The sequence below is a fragment of the Phalangium opilio genome, unplaced genomic scaffold (genome assembly GCF_054372755.1).
Source record: "Phalangium opilio isolate 3A_F unplaced genomic scaffold, DU_Popi_V2 ptg000209l_1, whole genome shotgun sequence".
Lineage (NCBI taxonomy): Eukaryota > Metazoa > Arthropoda > Arachnida > Opiliones > Phalangiidae > Phalangium > Phalangium opilio.
The window spans coordinates 11,238,298-11,253,668 of NW_028324217.1; the positions used below are offsets into that span (position 1 = coordinate 11,238,298).

General features: G+C 37.1%; 1 protein-coding gene across 1 annotated transcript; it reads left to right on the plus strand.

Moving 5' to 3' along the window:
• Positions 1-12,013: 12,013 nt before the first annotated feature.
• On the plus strand, positions 12,014-14,763 carry LOC149619141 (uncharacterized). The gene is made up of 2 exons (XM_089853862.1): positions 12,014-12,669; positions 14,371-14,763. Exons 1-2 carry the CDS (start codon positions 12,161-12,163, stop codon positions 14,669-14,671), a joined length of 810 nt encoding a protein of 269 aa, XP_089709988.1. The 5' UTR covers positions 12,014-12,160; the 3' UTR covers positions 14,672-14,763.
• The last annotated feature ends 608 nt before the right edge of the window (positions 14,764-15,371 follow it).

Consider the following 15,371-nt stretch of genomic DNA (forward strand, 5'->3'; position numbering starts at 1 on the left):
AGGATTCGCGCTACCTTACTAGTAAGCATGGGCGAATACCAGTTTTTGACTGTCAGGACGAATATCGAATAGTGAAAAATTTTCTTATCGAATACCGAGACGAATAGTTGTTTGGGAACCGAATATCGAATAATTAGGCTTAACTTAAAATTGCCCTTATCGAATAGTTATCGAATAGTCCTAGAAATAGAAGGATTAAAATCAATTTAAATTATATTTAGAATTTAGAAGCAATTAGAATTAGTACCGAGATGACAAGTATTTCTAACTTTCGTTTATTAATGTTATTAATTATTTACTCCAAAAATGTCTAAGTGGCCAATAAAAAGCGTGGAAAAAAGAAGAAAAGAAAAAACGGTCCACAGACAAACTTTCACACTCTATAGAGTAGTAGCACTTCAGGCCTATTTTCCCATAGAAACTTATACATTAAAAAGTGTAACTGCCATTACTTTTATAAAACATTTTTAGGGTTAATATTTTTGTTTTCTCGAATAGTTAATCGAATATTTAACGAATAGTTAGTCGAATATTTAACGAATAGTTAGTCGAATATTTAACGAATAGTTAGTCGAATATTTAACGAATAGTTAGTCGAATATTTGACGAATAGTAGGCCCGAATAGTAAAATTCACTATTTGATATTCGTTCGAATACCCGAAATGGGGCTTATCGAATATCGAGACGGTTATTCGTCTCGATATTCGATCGAGTTATTCGTGTTACTCGAGTATTCGCCCATGCTTACTTACTAGAAACTACACTCTGGCTATTCAAAAGAGAGGAAAAGGAGTCGGTGCGGGCGACGGTGATTCTACAGAGGCGCGCTTTGGCGATTTTGCCCATAGGTTTAATGGTTTCTTCTTAGCTACCCGGGTTCGATGGAACTAATAGTTTTTACTCGAGTAGTATTAGTAGTAGAAGTATTAATGACTGAAGAGAGGAAGTAAGTAGGGAGTTGGCGACATGTGATTCACGTTGCCACGTAGCCATGTATTAGAAAATACTTCGCTAGGATAAAGTTTATTGAAGTTGGAATATAGCGAGAGTACGTAAACGGTGTGGTGTTATTATGGGCTAGGCCATCTTGTTCTTTAAAAGCCCGAAAGACCAGTGCTTTTGAGAAAGAGAGGTCGATGGCACTGCTCGTGCTGCGTTAAGGCCAGTAGTCAAGATAACCATCTCGTGGCTATGTACCAGCCAGTCTTATATACGGTGGCCTTGGAGAATGGCGTGTCTTTAGCGTTGCTCTTAGCTCGGAAATAAAATTTCTCTGAATTAGTACGTAAATATATTGTAAAAACAATTTAGATCATTGAATGAACGTGAATGAAATCAAAGTTATTGTGATTTGACAAGTTCAGTAAGTAAAATCTTTTTTCATTAAGACAGACAGAAGGTCCTATGGTGTTCAAAAATGCAAGCTACTTCATTCTTACGTGGATGAATTCAGTCTCAAGACCAACGGTGAAATATATATCAGTATGGCCGTTCTTCAAGCCTATTGAAACCTTTACGTTATTATCTGTAACGGAGTAGAGACTAATTTCTTGGATACCAGCTTCATAAAAATATAATATCATAAAGTAATTACGATCATTTATTGGAATGTTTCGTCCAATTAAATTCATAAAAACTGAGAAGCCGGACTTGGATGATCTGGAAAATTTGGAAACCCCTTCAAACGTTTTAGTGAAATGGCCAATCATCATTAAGAACGATGATGACGAGACTAGCACTTCTAAAGAAGCGGATTCGGTTCATCCCCCAGCGGAAAACACTGACAACGTGGAAGAAGTTACTGAGAATCAGGAACAAAGAATGTTATCACCGTTAATGAATGGAAGACAATCACACAATGCTAAGAAGCCTTTTAAATGTGATGTCTGTGGCTTGTCGTTTAATATTAAGAAACTTTTAACAAAGCATAACGTTAGACACTCATCTGATCGTCCGTTTCAATGTGAACTGTGTCAGAAAGCCTTCAAAGCGAAAAGGAACTTGGCACGACATAAACTCATACACTCATCCAAGCGTCCATTTAAATGTCAAGTGTGTAATATGACCTTCAAATGGAAAGTTAGTTTGACAGCTCATCAACTCGCACACTCGTTCGAACGTCCATTTAAATGCCAAGTGTGTCAAAAAACCTTCAAATCACAAAGTAATTTGACAAGTCATCAACTCACACACACGTTGGAACGCCCATTTAAATGTCAAGTGTGTCATATGACCTTCAAATGGAAAGTTAGTTTGACAGCGCATCAACTCATACACTCGTCCGAACGCCCATTTAAATGCCAAGTGTGTCAAAAGGCCTTCAAATCACAAAGTAATTTGACAAGTCATCAACTCACACACACGTTGGAACGCCCATTTAAATGTCAAGTGTGTCATATGACCTTCAAATGGAAAAATAGTTTGACAGCTCATCAATTAGCACACTCGTCCGAACGTCCATTTAAATGTCAAGTGTGTCAAAAGGCCTTCAAATCAAAAAATAATTTGACAAGTCATCAACTCTCTCCCATGTTGTGTAACTCTAGTTACAAATCACAATATGACCTTGACTTGAAACTTCACAAATGTTCTGAATGCGATAAAATTTTTAAAAGATTGCGGACACTAAATGCTCATAAGGCTCATCATTCTTCAGAGCAAAAATTTAGATGCGAAAAGTGTGATAAATCTTTCAAAATGAGATCGAGTCTAAATTTGCACAAGATTAGACACTTGGAGGATAAACCATTCAATTGCCAACTGTGCGAGCGTTCTTATCAAACTAAATATTTGTTAAACATTCACAAGAGAAGAGTTCATATCGCTACTAAACCATTTCAATGCGACTTATGTGACGCTAAATTTAAAACCAAAAGTAGTTTAAATCGTCACAAGATTTATGTTCACCAGAACGAAAGGCCCTTTTCTTGTGAACAGTGTGGCAAATCCTTCCAGACCCCTTATACGTCAAAGCGACACATCAAAAGGGTGCATACTGATGAAAGACCTTTCAAATGTACGGAATGCGGTTCGGCCTTCAAATGTGGCTCACATCTGAAAAGACATAAATTGTTACACTGCCGTGCTAAATCTTTCAAGTGTTTTAAATGTAGTCTGTGTTTCCCTTCCGAAACATCCCGTCGTGCACACGAGGCATCTAATCACTTGCATGACAAATATTTCGAAACTTCCCTAAGATATGAAAACTGTTCAAGCACTGATGTGAAACCTGTAATTTACGAGTGCTTCATTTGCAAAACAGCTTTTGCATATGAATACGATTTGTTTCAACATGAAAGTTTGAGATGTTCCCTCCAAAACTTCAAATTGCGAGCTTCTCATGTTGCATTGGAAAGGTTATCTCCGAAGCAACTTGCCGAATATGGTGTTTTTTCATATCCACGATTGAGACTCCAGATCGAGGACTTCGTCATTAAAAAGGAACCATTATAAACACAAGCTATGTTATTACAAAATCTCAAAACTTATGAGTAATGTTTTTGTATACTAGGCATATGCATTGGATCAAATAAAAATATTTCTCGTGTCATGAAAAATTGTAGTCTTGGATGATGCCAAATTGTTTCTGTTACCTAAACAGATCAAAATTTATAGAACCGCATTGAACAGGTTAGTTGACGAAAGGAAAGTCTTATATCCAGGTAACAAGTTTTTGAAAATATGTAATTTTCAATGTCATCCACGTTTCATGTGATCTTGAACTTATTCGAGACTTAAAGCAAAGGGTTAGCTAACATAACGTTATCCCTTAAATGAACGTCCTTTTTCTAAATATAAAAGGAAAAATATTTAACAAAAGTATACACGATGTCTTATTACAAAATAATTAGCAAAAGAAGTATTTAATACTTCTCTTTAATACTTCGAGAGAAGTATTCCACAAAACGGGGTAAGTGTAACGTCATGATGATTCTTCCCAACATCGGGACATTTGGAACAAGGTTACTAAACCGAATCACATACGCGAAAAATAGTTCCCTCATTATTTCTCTATTAGCGTTTAACTATTTGGCTAAAGGTTATCTCCGAAGCAACTCGCAATATGTAATTTTCAATGTCATCCACGTTTCATCCGATCTTGAACTTATTCGAGACTTAAAGCAAAGGGTTAGCTAACATAACGTTATCCCTTAAATGAACGTCCTTTTTCTAAATATAATAGGAAAAATATTAAACAAAAGTATACACGATGTCTTATTACAAAATAATTAGCAAAAGAAGTATTTAATACTTCTCTTTAATACTTCGAGAGAAGTATTCCACAAAACGGGGTAAGTGTAACGTCATTCTTCCCAACATCGGGACATTTGGAACAAGGTTACTAAACCGAATCACATACGCGAAAAATAATTCCCTCATTATTACTCTATTAGCGTTTAACTATTTGGCTAAAGGTTATCTCCGAAGCAACTCGCCGAATATGGTGTTTTTACCTCTCCGAGTGACGTATGTCACGGAGAGGTTCTAATTTCGACGTGTCTGTGTGTGTGTCTGTCTGTCTGTCTGTCTGTCTGTCTGTTGTTATTGACTTACACCCCAGGGGACCGTGTTCGCAGTTTCCGAATTGAAGCAAATGTGTTCGCTATTTCCGGACCGTATTCACAGTTCCCGGAAATTTCAAAACTTGAATCTACCCACAAATCAACTGGCCACTATTACTTCATCTGACTAGTCAATTGTCTATTCTACATGAATACCAATCTGTACTTATAGGCTTCAAACACCACCATTTTGTGGTCTTTGTCCATTCCACATAGACACCAGTCTGCACTTACTGGCTTCTATCACCATCATTTTCCGGTCTTTGTTTTTGTCCATCCCACATGGACACCAGTCTGTACACCTGGCTTCTAACACCACCATCTTCTGGTCTTTGTTTTTGTCCATCCCACATGGAGACCAGTCTGTACACCTGGCTTCTAACACCACCATCTTCTGGTCTTTGTTTTTGTCCATCCCACATGGAGACCAGTCTGTACACCTGGCTTCTAACACCACCATCTTCTGGTCTTTGTTTTTGTCCATCCCACATGGACACCAGTCTGTACACCTGGCTTCTACTCCTTCAGGTTAAGACATACGCGGCGATCGGCCAGGGTTACGAGAAACGTCCGGCCTCCCAATGGTGGGGCTTCCACCAAAGGTTCACGCAATTGCGCTGTTCTTATCCATAGCTGCGATTCGACACCCTTATATACTACCTATTTGATGAAGGCGAAGCAACCGGCGTATGCTTCATTTCAAACGCCAATATTAGTCAAGTCTCTCAAGAATGTTTAATTGTTCTTTTTCAAAACGATGTAACGTTCAATAAGGCGAATAACTAACGAAGAAAATATTAAATATTAATTATATTTATTTTAATATTTAAGATAATCTTGTTTCTCAATTCAAAATTAATACGGAAAGAGTTAAAAGCAGTCTATGTTTTTGTCTGTATGTGTCCGTCCGTTGTTACAGTAGTGCGCTGCGTTAGAAGTTCGTTTTGTTTTGATGTGTAAAGAAACCATAATATTCCCTTTATCCTTAATATAAAGTGAATATGTGGAAATATTTTTCGTAATTATGATGCATTTAGTACTTTTGTAGCTTTAAAGCTCTATTTCATTTTGATATTCCAAAGATTTTTTTTAATATTATTATTTAAAATGGATGTTTATATATTACTTAAGCTATACTACATCTGTTTATAGCATAATCCTTTCTAAAATCACAGTGAATACAAGCACAATGCTGCTATGTTGGTCAAATGACGTCTTATTTGTCAATAGGCCTAGTGAACCAAAAAGTAAACGTTTGGGTTTGGTTTTCGTTTCTGTATGCAGAGACATTAACGGTTCAGATTGAGCCGAAAGTTAAATACACTTTTAAATAATTAGGCTTAAATTTTATTATCATGGTGGAAATCTGGGTCGCGTTCAGCAGAGCCCAGCGTTGCTGAACGCGGCCCAGGGATTTTGTTTTTGAATTTTGACGTTACGGTGCTTAGCGCTGAGCTAGCGCGGTCTTCAAAGAAAATAGTCGGCTTTTTGGATAACGTGACGTAAAACGCGTAGTTCTCAGCTTGGCGTAAAAACTATGCAGGAATTAATACAAATAGCTCTATGGGACTATAGCTATTTAATTGGCGTGAAACCAGTTGATCACGCGAGAATTTTAAGAGATATGTTAGTTTCTAATTTTAATTATAAAAGTTGTTATCTATCTCTATAAATATGTTATCCTACAATTTTTGTTAAGCCTTGGTACCTTGCACGCTTTATTAGGCTAGCGTCATTTATAAAACGCCGATGACCCGTTTTTCCCCCATCGGATGATTTTAATGTGTACAAGTATATCATTATTGGATGTAAAATGTCGTCTGATTTACAGTAAATTTGCTATGCTTTGTATACTGCTTTAATATTTCATAAATTTTAACTTAAGAAACATTTCCATATCTGGGTAAATAAGTTTGTAAGTAGTCGTCTTGACTCGGAGAGGTAATATTTTGGTTTTCCCAACTTGTTTCTTATCCACGATTGAGAATCCAGATCGAAGACTTCGTCATAAAAAAGGAACCTGAATAAACACAAGCTGTGCTATTTTAAAACTTGAAAACATAACCATTTCTGAGCTCATTGTTTACTTTAAGAATATAAGGGTCATGTTTTTGAAAAACTTATATTGAAACAAAATAAAAAAACACTTTTCACGTCACGAAAGCTAGTCTTTAATTGGCTAGTAAGATAACAAAACTCCCAACATAAAACTGGTTTTATTAGGTTTTTTTTTCTCAGTTATAAACCGCTCTATGTTTATAATAGGTTAGAATTATTAGAACATGCAGAGTGTCGTCATGACGTAAATGGTATTGATAAAAAAACAAATATTTGGGAAAATTAAAATGTGAGTAAGAATATCATTTTTGGTTTGCTTTCAATAATTCTAGCTGATAAGTTCATAAGATTTATTCCATAAGCTTGTCTCTGGTTAGTGACGTAGGTTTAACAGCAAAGATTCTCGTAAAGCGACGCCTAGTGAGGCGCTGTCAAAGGCTTAGTTATGATTAAATAAAAGGATTGACTGCAATTTCTGCAAAACCGAGTGTAGTCATTTCTCGCGTGGTTCTGGAACTAGCTCGAGCTATAAGTCTCTAGCATTACGAGGAATAGGTAGTGTCGTACTTATGGGACATATCTTTTAAACTTATGTAATACCAAAGGCCTATTATACTATTTATAGGTGTGCGTCGAAAGGATGATTACTTCATAAAATGGTAGTTGGGAGCCTTGAGTCGGCATCTTGTGTCGATGAATTTCGCGTAAGAGAGCGTCTTCTGATGGCGTATTTGTCGGTAGACTTAAATCATATTCCGAGGGGGGTAATTACTTGTTTAATCTGGTGTACACTCGTTGAGTAATCCCGAATAAAATTCAGTAATCCAAGATAATTTTAATAATCTCAAGAAAAATCTGCAATTTCAAAATAATCTCCTTAATACTAAAAATTTAGGTTAATACCGTATTAATCTCCCTTAATACTTGAAAATTGCCGTTAATCGCAAGAAAAACCACAATATTTCGTGAATCCCAGAAAAATTTTGATAATCCTTACTATTTTTATAATCATAAATTAATAGCAAATAATCCCCTTAATCCATGAAAAATGTCGTTAATCCCAAATAAAACTTAAAATATTTGATGGATTCTTATTTTAATACCAGTGAACCCCTCCCTCCCAAAAATCGTAATACCGGTGAATCCCTCCCAAAAAACGTAATACCGGTGAATCCCTCCCAAAAAACGTAATACCGGTGAACTCCTGTTTAAAAACGTAATACTTGTGAATCGCTGTGAATCCCTCTTTAAAAACGTAATAAACCCCTGAATCCCTCCCAAAAAGCGTAATACCAGTGAATCCCAGCTTGAAAATTTAATCCGATTTAATCTTACATAAACCTTCTTAATCCTAATGAATCTTCGAATTAAAAGTGTAATCCCATTTAATCTTGCCTAATATCAAATTAACCGCCAACAGATTACTTCGTCATTATTAATCCCACTTTTTGTTGAATAATCCCATTTTTTTAATACTTTGTAATATTTAATCTGGTGTACACCTTTTCAGGGAGTTATTTCCCCCTCGGACTTTTCTTTGACTGATGAACTGTCAAGATTCCAGTAGTTTACAACTCGTTTTGGACTCCCGTCATCTACTCATAATATGCGAGTCGTAAGGGATTGGCCAGTGGGTGACGATACTGAGACTTTGTTTTCACCCCAGATTGGTTTTTATTAAAATAATTATCCACTCTAAAAGCTTGAATCCTTCTTAATATAATAGAACCTGTGAACCCATCATTTTCACTTTGGAAAATATAATAAAAAATACTATCTTTCTAGATGCTTGAATCCTATTTCAAATAAAAGTACAAGTCGAAACACACGTCTCACTAATAGCGTTTTTCTTTGAGGTGATCTGAGCGCTCCCGGAGCGCTCCGAAAAAAAAATCGTCTTTCATCGGAAAAAAAACGAGCTGCTCCGAGACGGAGGCGCGTCTTACATCGACCCAAGGTTGTTGGAGATATTGCTTATAAAGGTGTGCCAACGCGACCGGTTTTCGACTCGGAAAATACGCGACGAAGAGAGAAAGTTTCGTGACGTCATATTCCGACCTCCGAGAGTCGGAGTTGCCTGTCACGGGTGTCTCGCTAGTTCGTAGGCTTGCTACGATGTTTTTTCGTGGAGGTTTTATTTTAATGGTACGTTTAATTCTCCAATTTTTATTTGAAATGTTTGTTATTCATGCTAAATACGATTATCATGAGGTTAAAAAAATCCAACGTTGAGGTTTCTTTAATCATTCGCTGTCACACTAGATATTCTAGGATTAGGTTACATTAGGAATGGGTCAATAGATTATGAAGCCTGGTTTAATAAGTGTATTTTGGTTTAATTTAAAACTTTAATGTACTTATTTTTTTGTCATCGGTTATTGCCCATAATTTAATGGATTTTTACCTACAAAGCTTCGTAATCAATTGTACTAATTAAATAGTCTAAATCCGCTCAAACTCTACAGTATATTAATAAAATATTTGCAAATCTCGGTTCTTAAGAATATTTTCCGTTGGTTTGTTTTAGAGGCTCATAACACTACACAATGCCAGGAATGAGGTGTGCAGTGGCTCTGTGCAACAATAGTTTGTTTGCCACAAAACAGAATCCACAAAAATGCCACATAATTTATCATGCCTTTCCTAAAGACGAAAGACGTAGCATTTGGATAAACAAATGTAGGAGAAAAGATGTTTTTAACCCGTCTACAAGTGTTATTTGTTCCGTTCATTTTAATGAGGAAGATTATGAGCGTAATCTCAAAGCAGAATTGTTAAACTATCAACCAAAAAAACATGGAAAGCTATTAAAGAAAACTGCAATTCCCACCCAAAACCTAGGTATTGAGGTTTTAATCTGTGATACTACAAGAAATGAAAGGCAAGCACGAACCCGAAAACGAGAAAGACAAAAAATCGCTAAGGATGTGTTAAACTCAGAGTCAACCTCAATTAATTTTGACTTGGCTAATTCGGAGCAACAAAAACAGGCTGTTAGCGAACTTAGCGTTGAAAATATACCAAAAAAGCGCAAGTGTTGTAGTTGTGAATCTTCAGAAAAAGAACAGAACCTACTTAAAATTTGGCAATCAAGGTATTCAAATATGAAGCAAAAATATGTGAAGAAAATCAGGCAAGTTAACTCTTTAAAAATCGAAAAACGTATATCGGAAATTTCCAACAAACAACAGAAAAAAGAACTTAAGCTTTTGAAAACTAAGAGAAACAAAAAATAACTATTAAACCGCAAATGTTCCGAAATACAGTACAATTTGTTTCAATAAAAATTGTTTAAATGTTTTGATAACTTCAGTTTTAAATTTTAATAAACAAGTTATTTAAAATTATTTAATATTTATTTTATTTATTTAAAAATGCCGCGCTTCTATAAAGTAGCGAATAACCTATAGAGCTATTTCAGAGGGGGTAATGGCTACGTCACCAATGCTATTTGCCCATAGAGAAAATCTGCACAAAATGGCCGCCCTGGTCCGCCAAAGGCAGGCCCAATTTTCGTAGCAGACGAAATTTTTCCCCCACTGAAATAGCTCTATTCCATAGCGCGTAGTAAATATCTCGGGCGCTCGCGGAGGTCGGATTCTGACGTCACGCGCGAGGAGAGAAAAAAAACGCGAATTCGGAATTGAGCGTTGGCACCCCTTGACATCGACCCAGTCGCTCCCTCCCGTTTTGCTCCCGGATTGATCCCAACCGCTCCGACTCTAGAGACGGAGCGACCAAAATGGAGCGCCTGATGACGTCACAAAACCGCTCTGAAAACACTTTTTGTCTTTCATTGGGAGCAACTACATTTGGTCCTCCGAGCTAGAGCGATGACGTTACACGAAAATATGGAGCGATCTCGGAGCGCTCTCGGGCGACCACAAAGGAAAACGCTGTTAAATTTCAGCTTATTTGGATCAATAGGACAAAGGATTATGGATTTGGCCAAAAAACCGAAATCCTGGCTCCTCCCAAGGAACTTAATGTTAATTTTCGTTTCCTTCGATATTTTTAAAAAGTCGCGCATGCAAATATAGCGCGAGCAGCTTGCGTCGTGATGCGCGTGATCGAGTGGGCTATGGTTCCTCACTCCCTCAAGACAGAGTCACAGACAGGGCCGGAAATAAGCACAGGACAGTGGACATTGTCCAATAAAATTTTAAAATGTCCCATAATTTTTTTTAAAGCTAAGGGGGTCACTGGACAGTTTGACCAATAAAGCTTCCGAAGTTTTGATAGCTTGACTATGAAGAAGCGACACTATTTTGGCACACTCCAGTCACAATGTCCTATAAATTTTCCAGTCAAACAGGGGGTCACTGGACACATGTCCAATAAGAAATTTTTCTTATTTCCGGCCCTGGTCACAGAACGACCAAAATCAGGAAAATAAAGGAAAAACCTCGGGCGAAAATTTTGCCGGACTCACGATGGTAAAATTGCTTCAGATCTACGAAACCACGCGAAACGTATTGACTATAAATGCCGTATATAAAGAAAACATGATTTTCTTAACATGATATTTTATTGATAATGTCACCAAAAATAGAAGGAAAATATTAAAAATAAATAAATTATCTCTTATTTAAAAGTAATTATTTGGTCTCTTTTTTGTCGCTGACTAATGGTTCATCCAATCGCGTAGGGGTAAGGAGTTCTGGATTGCAGACGCCTCTAAACACGAGAAGGAAGTAGTCAGCGTTTTTAAGACTAATTAAATGTAATTATTTTGCAATAAGAGATTCTTTATTTTTCCTTTAATATTTATAAAAAAACACCGTTTATTTAAAGGGGCTAACCGGACCTCTCCCGAGGCAGTCTGCCTTTAGGGACGGGGGAAAACACTCAGCTTTTTGGCCATAAGGAGTGGCGCCACTGTCGCGGCGGGGGGCTAGGCATTATGCTTCCCAACAGTTTGACCCCGCAAGCCTCCGGTGGCGCCCTTTAAGCTATAATGTGTAGAACAAGGCTTTTTCCTTTAGGAAGTATATTTGGTGATAATTTCAATAAAATTCCATGTTAGGAGACCGCGATAATCAGGTTTTCCCGCCCCTTTATGGTAATTTAGTTTAGTAATTAAAAAATGAACCTGGCATTTTTCTGTAATGAAATATAGCCTAATAGTTTCCGTATGTGTTGAAGGAGAGAGTGAAGGTGTAGAAACCGCCATATACCAGGCATTTTTCAGTAATGGCACATGTCTAAATGAGACTATTTGATGTTAATTTCATAAATATTCCATTTTAGGGGCGTGTTATTCAGGTTTTCTTCAATTACAGCATTTTATAGTGGTTAGTGAATAATTGAAGATGGGTTTTGTACCTTTTATTTGTCTGAACCAATTTATCCACCGTGAGTACGGCAGAATTTTCGTCTAAGGTTTTTTTCTCTTTTATTTTGCTACATCGACCACGGTTTCCCTTCTCAAGTTTTCATTCCGGGATCGGATTCGGGAAATCACTTGTCATTCTAGTAGTACGCTAGGCTTTGACGGCAGATTGACTATTTCTGCGGGGTTCCATTGCAAGATTTAAACATGTCTCTTTCGGTTAACAATAGTAATGACGAGGCTATCGCTTACAAACGCGTTTTGTATTTGCCGGACATTTTTTCAACTGATTGCAGAGTCGAGTTTAACGTTTCTTTTGGGCATCGGCATCATCAAATTTTTTTCACGCAAACAGAAATCGACAATGATTACTTCTTGAACTTAACCGTTGGACCGTTAAGCCTTAGTTCCCCTTCGGCGGTGGCCTTTGGACCAGGATACCATTTCAAGTTAGAATTCCTGAACATGGACGAGGTTTGCGTCTTCAGCTTTATCGGATTGTGGTGTAGTTTCAAAGAATATAAAAAGTTTTGTAACTTGAGTGAACTCAAGCGTACCCATGGAATGGTATCACCATGCGTCGGAGAGCGTGCTTTGGTACCAAGTCACTTAACTACCCTTCTTAGTGTGGGGTCATTGAATAGTTTGACTAGACGTGAAAGAGAGCGGACTTCGAGCAGTAGGTTGACAGATGCCACCGCTTTAGAATCTTTAAGGTAAGTTTAAAACCTTTTTGGTTAAGGGGAGTACAAAATAAGTTATAAAACAGTCTTATCAAAGTGTGAGATTCTTGTGTTAACTAAAGAGAACAAGTTAGGTTGTGCAATTGGCTATGTTCAACCAAGGTACCGGGGGATTTCAAAACCGACACCGAAACAACTGTGCGACCAGTGATGCCAGCAGGTGAGAAAAATGGAATTTCCCTTTGTAACCCTTAAAATTTCCCTTTTTGGAGCAAAATTTCCCTAGTTCAGGGTTGCCAGATTCTGCGCATAGAAAATGTTAGAATTATAGCTTGACAACTGTTTTCGGCTATGTATTTTCGTAACGTTTACAATGGGTCAGTTATTTAGCAGACGACTTTCGGTAATTCAATGTTTGGAAATTACTAAAAACAGTAGCAGGGTTGCCATCTAATAAGAATCCAACGTAATTAATAGGTCAATTTGATGAAGTTGTTTAATTTTCTATGTTGAGATAGTAGGTTTTGAATAAAATATTTCTTCCCATGGAATTTTCCTAGATTTAGCAAATTTTTGGTGGAATTTCCCTTTTCCCTTTTTACCGTTTTTAGGAGTCAAAATTTCCCCAGATATGGGAAATTTCCCTCAATCTGGCATCACTGTGTGCGACACGTGCCGACCATAAAACGAATATAGATAATTTAATCCAATTTGATTAAATTATGGTGTATGTTACTATCACTCAAAAATTCATAATACCCATGAAAGTACATATTTACCTACGATGGCCAAAAAATTCATAATAGCCATGAAAGTACATATTTACCTACGATGGCCAAAAAATTCATAATAGCCATGAAAGTACATATTTACCTACGATGGCCAAGTGACGATATGTATTATGTAAACAAACTGTTTAAAACTTCATGTAAAACTTGGTTGTACATGGGATCTCAGAACAGCTTGCGGTGTAGTAGCACGGATGAAGGATGCGCGTGAAAAACATTCGACGCTCAACAGGATGTGCAACTCCCTATACTAAAAAGTTGACAACTCGATACTAGCGCCGCCTGGCTACCAGCGCTGGAAACACTCGCATGAAAAATAAAATGTACTGGGCATAAGAAAAAAACCAAGGTTTTGCTTCTAGCAGACGACGCTAAGGAAAAAAATCGACGGTAGGGCGTGTTTTTTTCTTATGTCCAGTATTTTTTATTTTTCACGCGAGGGTTTCCAGCGCTGGTAGCCAGGCGGCGCTAGTATCGAGTTGTCTACTTTTTAGTATAGGGAGTTGCACATCCTGTAGAGCGTTGAATGTTTTTCACGCGCATCCCTCGTCCATGGTAGTAGGTACAAAGTGATATTTTTTTGCACGTTAGTGTTTTTGTTAGGATAACAATTTAAGTAGTATTGGAAGTATATTGTTGAAAATTGGAGGAAATTGTCACACTAGGCATTAAAGTCTCATGCTAAAAAAGGTTCTCTGTGTCTCTCATTCAATCAGAGTATCCTTGCTGATTATGGTTTTTTAAAAAATGTTTGGAACTTAACATCTGCACTTGGGCTACAGGATCTAGATTTGGCTTTGCCATTTTTTATGTTGAGCTGAAAACGGAAATAATTTCTTGTACTTATTTGATAGTGAAATAACAAGGCGCGTTTTCGTGATTTATTGAAACTATATTTTTCAATACATTATGCACTCTTTAACTAGTAATAAACTGCTATACCTAGGTCTTTGATTGACGAAGATGTGTTTGCTGATCCAGCTATTGACATCAAGAATATCTTAGCTTTGAAGGAGTCAGGGTTCAGAGTTTTGCGTGCAGCAATCAGTGTTGGAAACGCTGCCAACTTCTTACAAGTCGCTGAGAAATTTGAAGATCATGAATTGCAAAATATAGCCGTGGATTTTATTGTCAAGCATTTCAAGCAAGTTAAAACAACTTGCGGTTGGCGTAACCTTCCCGACTCTATGGCTAAGGAACTTTTGTCCACTTTCTTGGACACACTTAACGAGGGTAAAAATACTTGAAAGAACCTTGCTCGTTTTATTTTGAGTCATCATCTGAATCATTAACACGTTTTATTTCAAAGTACAAATAAAAATATTTCTTGAAGAAAGAATGCTTTGTGTTGAAATTGATAATTAGTAGCACCAGAAGGAAATGGACCGAAGTTATTAAAGAATGAATAATTAACCAAATACATTGGCCCCGTCGAGGGGGGTTTAAACGTTGATTCATTTGTTCCCCAGTTTCTACTGAGAAAGGTCGTGCAATGGTTGATGGGACACTATCTGACGCGCCATCTTAGAGCGACCTTTGGAGATCAGTATTACAAAAATTTGGCGTCTGCTATTGCTAGGCTTAGCTCTTTAGGCAGTTTTCAATTTGCTCTGTGGCTGTAGATGAACTGAATTCATTTTTAAATGGAAGGAAATTTGCGGCCTTTCGTGCTTTCGAGACTTGATTCGTACCTAAAATCTAAGACCATTAAACACAGATGGACTAGAATGATAAGCTAAAACCCCTATCTTTAAACTTCAGCGCGTATCGTCGCCCCTAGCGGGAGAGTCCCGAAACTTTTCAAAGCATAGATCATGTGACCTTTATCATGTCGTCTGCTCTGTTGAATTTTTATGATTATACGGTCTAGGTACGGTTAGGTTTTTCTCTCCGCTTTTACGGCATTTATGTTCGTTTTCATATAAGTAATTTAAAGGATTAGTTTGG